Below are 14,343 nucleotides of genomic sequence, written 5' to 3' on the forward strand. Positions count from 1 at the left end.
CAGCATGCCAGGCTTCCCTGTCCTTCACCATCTCCCAGAGTTTGCTCAGATTCATGTCCATTGAGTCAGTGATGCTATCTAACTATCTCATCCTCTGGAGCCAACATATTAATTTCAAAACTAACAAACTGTCTCCATAATTAGTGGAAACCCTTCGCTTTGGGGTCTATAAACCAATAAGATATCTAAATCCCATGGAATTTGACTGTGGAATTAATACCAATATCTTTGGCAGAATACTCTTAAGCAAAGCATATTGGCCATTTCAATAACCGTTTCCCACAGATGAACAATCACAGCTCATGTTCCCCTGGAGGAGAGGTTATGGGTCGCCCAGAGTTCCACTGCCCAGGAACAAAAACAAGAAACAGCTGTCACTTCCAGAAACACATCTAACTTGTCACAGATTTCACATAGGACGTGCACGTGCTTGGCTCAGGCCCAAGAGAAAGGCAGGCTCGATTAAGCCAGGGTATATGCTGAGGGAGCTGGGACCAGAGCAGTGATCCCGTGGGTTGCTTCCAAACCCGCGAACTTCATGGATTCCAAACTGAGCTGTCTCGTGTTCTTCTGAGCAGTTTCTTATTAAATTAAATCACTGCGCGGATGAAACCCTATGCCGTGCTGCATCACAGATCACAAATAAACTCAAGTCCCAAGATGAGGCACCGGGGAAATGACTAAGGGACTCATGAGTTCCTGGCTACAGTCCCCCAAAGCTGCCCTCGGTCAGCTTTTTCTAAGAACCTCGGGACAGGCAAGGTAAGTCACCATTTGGAACTTGGAATATGGAAGTTAAGACCAGGATGGACCACACAGAGCCACTTTGGAACATTCTCCATACAAGTCACTCCTGGTCTGAGAATTAGAACCCCAGCATTCTAATTGGAAGAATTGGAAGAATTGGAAGAATTCTTGTTTGGAATTGGAAGAGATCCTTGTTTCTCCACCCAGAATTGGAAGAATTCTCTCTTTTTTAAAAATAGTATAATTTACTGGGTTTTCTCCTTTTAAAGTATGAATGGGCCGTGGAGTTCTGCTTTTAGCTCTGCTTTTGTTTTTAATGTTTGGCCTCACCACACAGCACATGGGATCTTAGCTTCCCAACCAGGGATCAAACTCATGCCCTCTGCCGTGGAAAGACGGAGTCTTAACCACTGGACCCACAAGCATAGTCCCAAGAATGCTTTCTTAGTGCTGCAACGCACCTAAGATTTTCAGCGGCTCACCTGCTTTACTCCCAGCCAACCGGTCTGCGCTCACCACTAGATTGACGGTTGCACTAGAAGCTGATCGCTCTGTTTGCGGAGGTGGAAGCTGAATTTTCTCTGAAAAAGAAAAAGATTCACCCCTAGTAAGTAATTTGGAAAAGTAAGAGACTGAGGCAGGCTTGCTCTTCTGGATCATGTCTTAGGTAAGCATGGGCCACTGAGACACACAGCCCCAAGAAGTCTCTGCACACGCGACTCCTGTCTGGTGTCTGCACATCTGATTCATCTCATCAAGCAAACAGAGAGCCTCTGAGCTTGGGACAGGTCCTCACAGTTTCCACATAACTTCTGCTGTTTCTGTCCTAGGAAACAGAGCCCTGGGGCTGAATGATCTTTGGACTCACATCTTTCTGCATTGCATGGTAACAGATGGGAACTGCCCATCCTCACTCAGAGTCCCTAGATGTGAATGACACTGGCCCAGGGGAAAAGAGTGGGAGCCTCCCCCTCCATGTCCCAGGAGCAGCAGGGGTGGAGAAGAGCCGGGGCTAAGGGAGGGGTGTCCAGGAGAACATGGGGGTGGGGCATTGTCCTGAACAGAGACCGGGAAAGCACGCACGGGCAAACGCCGGGGCAGCACGGGCACCACGGGGCCCACACGGCAGAGGGCAGAGCAGGACGCCCTGGGCCCGGGGGAGGGGCACGCCGGTGCCCTTTCTGCAGGGCTGCGGACGTCCCGCGGTGCTGGGACGGTGCAGCTCCAAGGGCTCCCTGGTTACTCCCTACGGAGCGCGACTCGGGGTGTTTTCCATTCACTGAACACGAAAACGTGCTTCTGACGCTCAGGAACGGCGGGTGGCTGAGACCCAGCCAGGTTCTGCGGGCATATTTCCTCCTCCCTGGGAAGTGGCTAAACTCGGGCCCGTGGGTCAGGGTTCCTCCCTCAAGTAGCCCAGGACCCCAAAGGCAGGGTAACAGTTCACAAGGAACCCCGGTTTCTCTTTTGTTAATTTGCCGAGTTTGGTACAAGCAGGAAGTGCAGGATCTCACTGTAACCTTGTTGCTGTTTTTCAGGACAAGGTCCAGTGCATGGGAATTGTTCTCCTGACCGCCCCGTTTGATGTCCTGTGCAGAGAGGGGTACCGACTGTCCTTCAGGCAACCGAGTACTTACTCGTGCTGAAGCTGCCTTGGTAGATGACTCTGACCTGAGACCTCAGAGAGCAGGTCACCGTGACGTGGTAAGTCTGCCCGGGGAGCAGGCCCCCGATGACGCGGTCCGTGACAGTGAGGTTCTGCCTCAGGACCACAGCCTGATCGTGGGCCGAGGTGACGGTGAGGTTGTACAAGTAAGGGCTGGGCGGCTCGGGCCTCTCCCAGTGCAGCCTGGCGCTGTTCTCTGTGACCTCAGACACGTGGACCTCACGAGGTGCCTTCACTGCAGAATAGAGAGAGTGTAGGGAGCATGAGGTACAATATGCAACCCTGGGGCTTCCCTGGTAGCGCAGCGGATAAGAATCTGCCTGTCAGTGCAAGGGACACAGGTTCGATCCCTGGTCCAGGAAGATCCCACATGCCGAGGGGGTGCTAAACTGGTGTGTCCCAGTTTCTGGAGGCCGTGCACCTAGAGCCCACACTGCTCAAGAGAAGCCGCGGCACTAAGAACCGTGACCCATAACCCAAGGGGGGCCCTGCTCACTGCACCTAGAGAATAGCCCTGGCATCAACACAGACCCCGCGCAGACAAAATCAAACAGATACACAATTTTTAAAATGATCTTCATAAAAAAAACTTTTAAAAATTGGTAAAAAGTAAAACCCTAAATGACTGTAACACATAGGCCAGAGATGAAATCTGAAATCTGAAGGACATGTACCAGTAGACAGTTGATCTGAAGCTTAGGGGAGGCAGAGGAATAATTTCTCATTTAAGCTCCTGAGAAAGACTGATGCTGTAACTACCAGCATATGCGAAATGTGAAATTCACAGTAATCAAAAATCTCATCATTCATCTACCAGGTATAACACTACCTTTTTTTTTTTTTCTGTTGAAAATCTAATTAAGAAGATACTTTGAAAATGCACAGTCCAGTGCATTTTCTGTGCTTAATCTGAAATCTTCAAGACAGAATAAGCCCCATCATTAACAGTCTATTAAATACACATCATGGAACTTCAGGGCATGACCTGAAATTCTTTGAAGGAATCCCTGCTCTCTCTCTGTTCATAAAATGAAGACAATGTCCACTTTTTCAGGAGCACATACATCCTGCCTTTACTTTTCAACTCAGTTTGTGACTCCAAAGGAACTTCTAAGTGTCTTCTTTGAGGGAAAAATAAAACAACACAGTCCGAGTCTCGTGAAGCCCGCCTGCCCCTGGTAATCCAGTCCAGCCTGGAATGTACTCATCCCCAGGGCAGTACCAGCACGCAGTCCAGCCTGCAGGGACAGACGGATGGTCTGGCTCTAACTTTCCTCTTTGCTAAACAAAATGCCCCAAGGTAACCACAGCACAAAGCCTGGGCTTCCTTTCTGTGGGTATGAGCTTCACAGTGGGGACAAGGCTTGTAACTGCAAAGCTCCATCCAGAACTTTGGGGGTCATAGGCTGAGGGAGGGAGGTCTAGCTCCAGAACTAAAAGCCTAGAAACATCTTTTTCACTGCCTAAGAGCTGACAACAGGTTTTATCCTTCTCAGTCCCTCAGCGGGGTCTAAAACTCTACATCGGCTTAGAACTTCTCCCTTTAGCCTAAGACAACCACATCTCCAGCTGGGGTGGGGGCTGGCCACATGCTGAATCCCGGAGAGCATGGGTCACTCCAGAGCTCACCTGGTGCAGGCTTAAGGTTGGGGTGGGGAGCATGGGAGAACAGGCAGCAAAGGCAGGGGGATTTATTTCACTTGCTGTTTGCATGGAACTCATCAGCCTCTCAGGGTATGCGGCAGGGGAGAGAAAGATTGCTTTTGAATACAGAAAATAAGCGATGTTCTGGTAGTTCCATGCTCAGATCAGCACCTTTCAAGATACTGCATCTAGATGTCAGATCCCAGATCAAGGACTATGTCTGCTTTGCTTTGTAACAGGCTCCGGGGACAAGCCCTGGACACAATCAATGAGAACAGGGCGAGCTGGCGGCTTTCTTACCCACGGGCTTACCAGTGGTGGGCCTGCTGGCAGCCAGTCTGGCCGCCTGGGGCCTGGGGGCCTCGGACCTCATGGCCGTGGATCTGGCAGCAGCGGGGGGTCTGGCAGGGGCAGGTTTGGCAGCTACAGGCTTTGCGGCTGCTGCAGGTCTGGCTGTGGCTGTCTTTGCAGCCTCAGGCCTGGCAGCCACAGGTTTGGTGGCCTCAGTCTTGGTGGCCATGAGCTTTGCAGCCTCGGTCTTGGTGACTTCAGTCTTGGTGGCCGTGGGTTTTGCAGCCTCAGTCTTGGTGGCCGTGGGTTTTGCAGCCTCAGCCTTGGTGACCACAGGTTTGGCAGCTTCAGTCTTCGTGGCTACGGACTTGGCGGCCACGGGCCTGGCACTGTCAGTCTTGGCGGCCTCGGTCTTGGCGGCCACGGGCCTGGCACTGTCAGTCTTGGAGGCCTCGGATCTCCCAGCCGTGGGTCTCTCACCTGCAGGTCTCATGGCAGCTGGCTTTGAGGCTGGCAGGCTCACCACTGTTATTGGTTTGGTGGTGGTGATCACCGGCTTTGTGGTGGTCACCAGTTTGGATGTAGGACTTGAAGTGACGTTATTCGGAACATTTCTGTTAAAATATATTAAATGTTATTTTGACTCGTACATATTTTCTCCTGCCATTTAAAACAGACAAAGACATAATTCCATGTGCCATGTAAAGTTTTCTCTCTCAGCAAAACACATGCAGTAGTTTATATATATTACATATAATATTACATATACTAAATGTGTCCTTTTAGGATCTGTGCCACAGAAAAGACATTTAACAGCATATAAAAAACAGAATTATTAAAAGTGAAACTTCAATTGTACTATAAATATACTTGTTGTCTTATTTTCAATTTATAAAGTAAAACCAGGGAGAGAGTAAAGAAACAAAAATAAATATTGTCATTTTAATAATACTTATGAATAGTTAATAATAAAAAATAAAATAATATTTAAATAATACTCTAAATTCCAGGAGATAGTGGAGCACAGAGAAGCCTGCCATGTTACAATCCGTAGGGTCAGAAAGAGTTAGGCATGACTTGGCAACTGAACAACAACAAACTAATTATAAAAACTGACCAACTGAAAAACACACCCCAAAAACTAAGATCATTTAACAGCTACTCTCATTGTAAGCAGGTATCCACTCAAGATGCTGTGTTGAGCTGGAAAATACAAAATTGACATATAAGTTCAGTCCCAGTATTCATTGTGCAATTTTGTTTGTACTAATTTCTGTGTGTGTGCTTGTTTCTCTCACAATTTATTAATTTATTCTGAATCCTTAAAAAGAATAACAACATAACCAGCAGACACGACAGCACAGACCCAATTTTGTTTGTTTCTTATGTCGAGATGATCATTATTGTCTTATAGGAATGTCATGCTATATGGAATATATAATATATTTTGTTCAAGTTGCTATCATAAAACTTCAAACACCAGGTTGCTTTGTTCATTCTGTTTTCCTAAAGATAAAGTTGAGCCGACGTGATGGAATATTCAAGGGAAATTAGACAGATCATATTAAAAGGCTAGGAAAGTAGAACCCACGGACCTAGATCTAGCAGGATGAGCATCCAGCACCGGAGGAGGGTCACTGTTGGATTAGGAATGATTTTCAACCTACCAGGCTTACCACGCTTTCACCCTTATGGCAGAAAATGAAGAGGAACTAAAGAGCCTCTTGATGAAAGTGAAAGAGGAGAGAGAAAAAGTTGGCTTAAAACTCAACATTCAGAAAGCCAAGATCATGGCAACTGGTCCCATCACTTCATGGCAAATAGATGAGGAAACAATGGAAACAGTGACAGACTTTATTTTGGGGGGCTCCAAAATCACTGCAGACACTTTCTCCTTGGAAGAAAAGCTATGACAAACCTAGTCAGCATGTTAAAAAGCAGACATTACTTTGCTGACAAAGGTCTGTCTAGTCAAAGCTATGGTTTTTCCAGTGATCATGTATGGATTTGAGAGTTGGATCACAAAGAAAGCTGAGCACTGAAGAACTGATGCTTTTGAACTGTGGTGTTGGAGAAGACTCTTAAGAGTCCCTTGGACTTCAAGGAGATCCAACCAGTCCATTCTAAAGGAGATCAGTCTTGAATATTCACGGGAAGAACTGATGCTGAAACTGAAACTCCCAATACTTTGGCCACCTGATGTGAAGAGCTGACTCATTAGAAAAGACCCCAATGCTGGGAAAGATTGAGGGCAAGAGGAGAAGGGGACAACAGAGGATGAGATGGTTGGATGGTATCACCGACTCGATGGACATGAGTTTGAGCAAGATCTGGGAGTTGGTGACGGACAGCGAAGCCTGGCGTGCTGCAGTCGATGGGGTCACAAAGAGTCAGACACGACTGAGTGACTGAACTGAACTGAGGCTGACATAAAGCACTCCCTCTGAGGACAGAGCCAAGAGCTGAAGGAATTAAGGGGTGCAGAGAGAAGTACATAAGGGTGGTAGGAAGAGGCCACCTGGGGGTCAGCCAGGAGAAGCCAGGAAGTCACTCTGCAAGGCTAACTCGAATCTGCATCTCATTTGGACTCAACAGCCAACACCTGCCTTTTCCCGAGAGTGTGACACTCCATCCTCTCCCGGAGGGCATGAACTGCTGGCACAGCGCTTGGCCCCAGTTCCTGTCACCATGTCCCCCTTGTGCAGCAGCCCCATCACACGGCCACCCTGCCCTCCTCTCTGCTCCTGGATTTGGCATCAACAACAGCGCGGGCATAAGACCGCAGAGCATGTGCCAAGTGGGCAGCATCACTGTGAGCACCGCAGCCCTGCCCATCTCTCAGCTCCTCACGGCTCTTTCCAGGAGATCATGCACGTCGCCTCCTTCAGTCACCACCATCACCTAAGCTAGTGCAGCATTAATCCTTTTAAGAAGAAGACTGGAGCCCGTTTTTTGCTTCGTGTGTCTAACCCTTCTGTAGGAGATCCTTGCACACCGGTTAGATATCTGGGACATGTGGCCCAATGGCCCACCTTTCTCTGCACCCATGCTCTTAACAGTGTGATGGGGCAGGTCTCCCCAACAGGTCCAGCTCCCTACTCTTGAATCTAGCAAGACTGGCTTTGGACAGGCTTTGGCCAGTGGAGCTGAGCACAGGGAACAGTGTGCCAGATCCAGCCTGGACCTCAGGAGGCTTGCCCACTTTCATCTTTGCTCTTGGAACCCTGCCCAGTCTCCTTGGGCACAAATCCAGGCTTGCCACATAGAGCAGAGACAAGTGACCCATGTCAGACCACCCCAGACCATCAGTCTACAGCAGACCAGCAGCTGATCACAAGCATGTAAGTGAGCCCCTTAGAGGCCAGAAGAACTGCCCAGCTGAGCCCAAACAAAACCCGCCAGCCCTCAGAATTGCAAATTAAACAGTTGTTATTGTCAGCCACTAAGTTTCAGGTAGTTTGTTACACAGCAAAAACCAATGGAGCCAACAGATTCTTCTCCTAAAATGCTCCACGTGACCTTTGGGAAGTCCCATTTTCTGGATTTCAACATCCTCATCACATAAAGTTATCTGTTGGCTAAAGGACCTGTGTGTGCCCTCTAGCACTCTAGCTTCTGAGACACTTATAATCACTTACAATTTTTTGTAACCAAACTGCACGAGATTCTTTGCCGGTTGGTCTGCTTGGAACCAATCACACTGTTTCCTGATATCTGGGGACAGGTAGAAAGCATCTTTACCTAGAGAAAAAAAAAAAAAGTTAAGTGCGTGTGAACCACGTGCAAATTAAAATTACTCTGCTAAGGAGTTAAATGGATCACACAGTAGGTAGTCCATAAATACTTGTTGAATTAATTCATTCTTCCAGATGATCTAAATCCAGTGATTTGAAACATAAAGCGTAACAGTCCTCAGTCCATAAAGCATCTTAAATCATTATCTTCTATTTGGCAATATTTGGGTGACTAGGTTAAAGGTAACATTTACTCAGTGTGCAGGAAGACAGGAATAGAGGAGAAATCAAGTGCAGAGCTAAGTAAGCTCCAAGCTCTTGAACCTCAAATTAGAATCAACATTTACAATGTTGACATTACTGTCAACATTTTCTCAATGCTATTTAACAAAGCTTCTGTTTTTAAACTTCTGAAGACAGGAATAGTGACCCCTGCGTGAACTTGCCGGCCTAACTTTGCTTTACATTTTTTTTTCCCCTAAAATTTTGTGGAGTGGAGGGGGCAGTGTATACTTTATAAAGCTCCCTTGTTTGTAAGACTTTCCTTTGCTGACTCTGGACAAGGCAGTGGTGAATGACACACCTCCTCCAGGACGTGTGGTCTACGGGTACCACAGATCCAGAAATGAATGATGAGAGGCCATGTAACAGATGCAGGAAGTACAGCATCCAGATTAATGATGCTCAAGCCCTGGGTGTGGGGAGCATCCCGGTGAGAAGGGGCACGTGGAGGGAATTTTTGAAGATGAACGTGGATTCACTGCTGAAGCAGGGTGGAGAGCATTTCAAGGAGGGAGAACCGCAACAGCAAAGGCTCAGAAGCAGCCAAGTGTGGGGTTGGGGGTAAGATCAGATCAACTCTGCTCCTTCTAGAAGCTTCCTTGGTCCCCCTCGGGACACACTTCAATGTGACATACCAGCATACTTAGTGTCGGGCTTAATAAATGTGCACGTGACCCCTCTGCCCACCTCGACCATTAACCCCCAGGAGCACAGCCTGTGGCTGGGAGAAGCCTGGTCAAGTCTGGTTGAACAAACAAGTGAAAGAAGGCAGGATTCCCATCTATGTCCACTGCAACCCCGGCTCCTACCACTGTGTCTGGGACGTGGGAGATGCCAATAGACACCGGCTGAATGAATGCACAGGTCGACATAGGCACACCAGCTATCATTCCCAAACCCACGGGCCCGCCCCTGGAGCCAAGGGCACACAGGACTCACTGCTGACGAAGGACGGCAGCAGCCTCCCGAAGCGCATCAGGGGCTCCTCGTTGAGCTCCGTCGACTTGTCCACTAGCTTGAAGAAGACGTCGTTGGGCTCGCTGGCAGAGCTGTACAGCTCCTTGACGTTCACCTTCCTGCCAATGCCCAGGATCACGAAGAAGTAGCCTTTGCACTTGGCCTGCAGGATGGCTCTCTGGGCCTCCTCCAGCTGCTGCTTCTGCACCTCGCCCGTCAGCATCAGCACCACGATCTTCAGGTCCCGGGGGTTGGGCGCACTTTCAAAGATGTTCTGGATGGTGTAGTCGATGGCGCGGCCCAAGGCCCTGGTCCCCTGCAGCTGGGTCATCCTGCTGCCGAGGAAGGCCAGCAGCTTCTCCTTGGAGCCATAGTCAGTCAGGGAGAACTCCACCTTCACAGGTGGCACGCTGGCGTTGTCCACTGCCTCGTAGGGTGCGTGCTGCACCACGGCCACGCGGGCGAAGTGCTGGGAGGCCTTGGGGTCCGGGCTCACGTCCAGCTGTCGGACCAGGTACTCGATGTACTTCCTCATCTCGTTGAACTGGAACGGGGTGGTGGACTCGGAGCTATCTAAGATGAAAGCCACGTCGATGTCCACGTCGCTGCCTGCCGCCCTCCGGTCCCTGAAGGAAGGCCTCCAGCTGCCAAATCCACAGGATGGGTCGATGTTGCATATGTCTAGGAAGAAGCGCAACAGCCTGTTTATTCTGTCACTCTCAGAGTGAGAAACCGCACGTCAGTCTGCAGGGGGTCTAGGGTCATTAAAATTGTCACATAATGTATGAACTGTATACCTTGCTGACATTACTGTAGCCAGATTTCAGTTTTTCATCACCTAACTCTTACCAGGGGAAACTAATCAGCAAGCTAAAATCCTTTTTAATATGGCTTTGGGTTCTATCCCCGGGTCAGGAAGATCCCCTGGAGGAGGGCATAGCAACCTACTCCAGTATTCTTGCCTGGAGAATCCCATGGACAGAGGAGCTTGGCAGGCTATAGTCCATGGGGTCACAAAGAGTCAGACACGATTGAGCAATGAACACTTTTGGCATAATGAAAGAGTGAAAAAAGAGGGGAAGGAAAGAAAAACACCTTACTTCTTTGCCACTCCTTGAAGAGTTTTCCAAAAAGTCACAAAGCCAGATTATTAAATTCTGGACTCCAAGGTCAAAACGTAAGCAGAGCCCTCTTGCTCCTTTATTACCTGTGGAATCCAACGCTCTCCTAACAGAGACAGGCTCTATTTGGGGGGAGTCAGCTTCAAGCACGGACACTACATGTGCAGCATTTACACTGGTAAATGCAGGGCCATGTGAGTCTTCGTTTAACTCAGGCTTTTGGTACAGATGGTGACTATTCACTCAGTGTCTCCCTGTGGATGGTGTGTTTCGTGATTGCAGCTGGACAGGCTTTCCTCTTGGAGAAGCACCTTACCCAAGCAGACGTGACAAGTCAGGACATTCCTCAAGAAGTCCGTGAGGTCTCCGCCAGCAGGAAGGACAAGGGCATGTCCCACTGCTGTGTTATTGATCTGGTTTAAACAAAAAGAAATGTTCAACTACTGGAATATACTGGATGTTACCATAAATGCAGCTGAAGAAAACATTAGAGTCACATCAGTCAAATAACCCCCCAATAGCTTCTCTTTCTTAGGAAGTAGGGTTAGGAAGGAAGGCACTGATTATAATAGAAAAGCATAGGTTTTCTTCCAACGAGATGACCGGAGTTCAAACCCCTCTCCTGCACTCTCTGCTGGACCTGAAGCAAAGTTATTTAACTTCTCTGGAATTCAGTTTCCTCTGCTGCAATCTGGGATTAATGGTAGATTCCCATGAAGTTATTTGGAGGATTAAATTAGGTAATGAAGCTAAAGTGCCTGGTGTAGTCTCCAGCAAACAGCAGGGACCTCAATGTTAACTGTTATTTCTAGCAACAATAATAGCAACTAGCCAATGTTGGCTCCCTCCCTCTTTCATGTGCCAAGGTCCAGAAAGGGATTTTACAACAAAACAAGCAATCACTTCCAGAAGATTTAAAAAGTCCTGCCAATCACAGCTTCTGACACACCATCAGTAATGATTTATTTTGTAAATAATTGAATGAATGAATAACTGACTGCCTGAAACTATCCTTTTGAGAAACACGCATGGTGGCACTTCCCTAGTGGTCCAATGATTAAGAGTCCGACTGCCAGTACAGGGGGACTCAGGTTCAATCCCTGGTCCAGGAAGATCCCATATGCCTCAGGGCAACGAAACCTGTGTGCCACAACTACTGAGCCTGTGCACCTGGGGCCCGTGCTTTGCAAAAGCAGCCACTGCAATGAGAAGCCCGAGCACTGCAACCAGAGAGCCCGTGCGCAGCAGCAAAGACCCAGTGAAGCCAGTAAATAAGCAGATAAAAAGGAACACGCAAGGTCCTGGATCACTTGGCCCTTATAAGGGGAGATGTACATACATGAGACCCTGATAGAAACAAACAGCTGGTGAACCCAAGGCAGAGACCCAACCCAATACTTGGTGCTCAAACTGGCCTGAAGTTTGGCAGAACAAACCCTGAGAGATGGCACCAGGGACCCAACTCTCCCTGGCTGGCATGGCAGTGATAAAACCATAGCCTACTTGGTTTGGAAAGGAAGATGTTAGAGACCAGCTCGCCCTTCTGCATCTGTTGCAGCTGAGAACCCTGAGCCACAGAGAGGTAAGGGGGAGGGCCATGTTTCTTTCAGTGACTTGAAGCCAGACAGTGACTGAACTAAAACCGAGCCAAGACCCTGGTCCCGCTGTTTTCCTTCTTGACCATCATCCACCCATCCTGGACAGCACAACCAGGATCGGCATTGAGCAAAGACTGATTGAGTGATTAATCAATTATTTTATATACGTATATATCATTATAACAATTACACAAGTTATTTAAGCAAATGACAAGGGAGTACTTAGCTGCTTCATAGGCAGAAGCTAAAGCTTCCTTGTTCTTTGTTTAAATGACTTGTTTAATTGTTAGATGGCAGCCTGGCTGAGAAACGCTTGAATAGGGATGCAGTCTGGGGGCTGGCTCGCTGATGTCCCTAAGGGAGGGAGGGCTCCCAGGGTGAGCCTGGGAGCGTCTCTTCCAAGATTCGAGGAGGGACCTGGTGGGAGTAAGTCGCAGGCACAGTAAGTCGTGCTCGTGCCAGAGCCATCAGGTTGTTCTAGAAATCCCAGCTTGGATACCAGCCTCATCTAGAGGCTTTGAGAAGCTATAGGGTGCAAACTGGTCCCAGATTTGGGCACGGATGTGCCCGAGTACCTTCTCAGAGCCCAGGATGCCCGGAACACAGACCTGTAGGGCATTGATCAGCTGCCGATCCTCCTGGCTCGTGAGGAACAAGGGTGTGATCCCGGCATCTGAGAGCTTGAGCACAGCCTCCCGGAGCTGCGGGGACGCCCTCGTGGGCCTATTGCTGAAGAACACCGCCACCTTCCTCATCAGGAACCCGTTCCGCACCCGCTTAAACGTGTTTCTGGCCACAAAGGACATGGCGGTTTCCAGGCTCTGCTGCTTGGAGGTCAGCGACACCTGCAGGTTCTTGATCTTGTCCAGGAGGATGGACTTCTTCTTGGAGTCGGCAAAGCGGATCTCCGTGGTGACCTCGTTGTTGTAGGTGACCACAGCCACACGGGCCCCCCGTGGGCAGTTGCTCTCGGCGATGGTCAGGTCGTCCAGAATCTTGAGGACCACCTCCCTCATCCGGCTGAACGTGTCCTGGGTGACCCCCTCGGAGGTGTCCAAGGCAAAAGCCAGCTCCGTTGGGAAGACGGGGCACTCCAGGGGCCCTGTGGGAAGTGGGTGGGGGGAGGGGTTCACAGACACACTGCTTACCGGAAAAGGGGACTTCTGCTTCCCTAAGAAGGAAGTCCAGTCGTCGAGATAACTTACCGTAACAGCAAGCTGGAAAAGAACAGAGGAGCATGAAAGCCACGTCCACCGGGCTTCCACACGCAAGAATAAAACCACAGTGCAGACAGCAGAAAATAGCGTACTTACGGCATTTATCTTTGATGCTCTGGACCAGCGCACATTGCTGCAAAAGGGAGGAGAGAAGACGTAAGAAGGCAGACAGGAGGCTCACAGGGCGAGGGCGAGGGCAGCACGCATGCAACTTACGTCCATCGAGTCGCCTCTGCTGCCTTTGTAACCCTGCAAAACAAGGACGGGCGGCTGAGACCTCACACACGTGGAGTGTCCTGCAGAGGAAGAGCCCAGGCCCACGGGCGCACTCCAGAGGAAGTGAGGTGGTCCCTGGCTGGCCTTGATTGTTCACAGGCTCTCCCTCTAAATTTGACTCAACTGCTCCAGGAGCAAAAGAGAGACAGAAGTATCTCCAGTTGAGGTTAACGGCCCTGGAAACCAGGATGCTCACCACCAATCAGGGTAAACCACACATTCGAGCTTGAGTCTAAAAGCCACTTCCCCCAGGAGAACAGATCTGCCTTTCCCCCCACTCTGCCCGTAAGCGTCCCACGTCGTGTCCCAGAAGGGACACCCGGGAGTCAACAGAGCTACCTTGAGGCTCCAGGTCCGAGCATTCTGGCTGGATTCCACCCCCAGGATACACCCACAGCTGCCCTCGACATCTCATCCCAGCATGTGGCTGCCGAAGGTCAGGCCGTCCTCTCGTGGGCTAGCCAGCATCTTTCTGTCCAGCTGTGCCTGCTCACCTCCCACTGTCACTGGACTAACCATCGCCCATTAAAGGCTCCCCTCAGTTAAACCCCTGACTCTGCCTTCTTCTCCTGGGTTCAACCAGCTCAACCCTTTAATATGTTCGTTCAGGGATTATTTTCCTTCCTGCGTTATCTTCCCCACTCTTCTTTGAACTTCAATTTCAATGTCAGGAGACAGTACCAGGAGAAATTCAAGCAAGGAAACAAAGACATTTGTAATGAAGGGTGTGTAAGGGCTGGACAAGGGTGCCCTCATGGTTCCAGGTGGCAGGTCACTACTGGGGTTTCAACTATGAATCCCTTGGGGACT

General features: G+C 49.4%; 1 protein-coding gene across 10 annotated transcripts in view; it reads right to left on the reverse strand.

Annotated features, from left to right (window-relative positions):
- Nucleotides 1-14,343, reverse strand: part of COL6A3 (collagen type VI alpha 3 chain) — a 91,036-nt gene that overhangs the window by 10,850 nt on the left and 65,843 nt on the right. For 6 of the 10 annotated variants that reach the window (XM_040231834.1, XM_040231840.1, XM_040231839.1 and 3 more), the window contains 10 exons: nt 13,474-13,506; nt 13,354-13,390; nt 13,246-13,257; nt 12,649-13,142; nt 10,759-10,855; nt 9,304-10,002; nt 7,987-8,089; nt 4,358-4,962; nt 2,385-2,648; nt 1,230-1,328 (listed from right to left, as the gene is read on the reverse strand). In XM_040231834.1, coding sequence (XP_040087768.1) covers nt 1,230-1,328; nt 2,385-2,648; nt 4,358-4,962; nt 7,987-8,089; nt 9,304-10,002; nt 10,759-10,855; nt 12,649-13,142; nt 13,246-13,257; nt 13,354-13,390; nt 13,474-13,506 — 2,443 coding nt within the window. The remainder of the gene's footprint in view (nt 1-1,229; nt 1,329-2,384; nt 2,649-4,357; nt 4,963-7,986; nt 8,090-9,303; nt 10,003-10,758; nt 10,856-12,648; nt 13,143-13,245; nt 13,258-13,353; nt 13,391-13,473; nt 13,507-14,343) is intronic. The other 4 variants (XM_040231837.1, XM_040231836.1, XM_040231838.1 and 1 more) reach the window with 4 other exon arrangements.

This window comes from Oryx dammah, unplaced genomic scaffold (genome assembly GCF_014754425.2).
Source record: "Oryx dammah isolate SB20612 unplaced genomic scaffold, SCBI_Odam_1.1 HiC_scaffold_28, whole genome shotgun sequence".
Taxonomy (NCBI): domain Eukaryota; kingdom Metazoa; phylum Chordata; class Mammalia; order Artiodactyla; family Bovidae; genus Oryx; species Oryx dammah.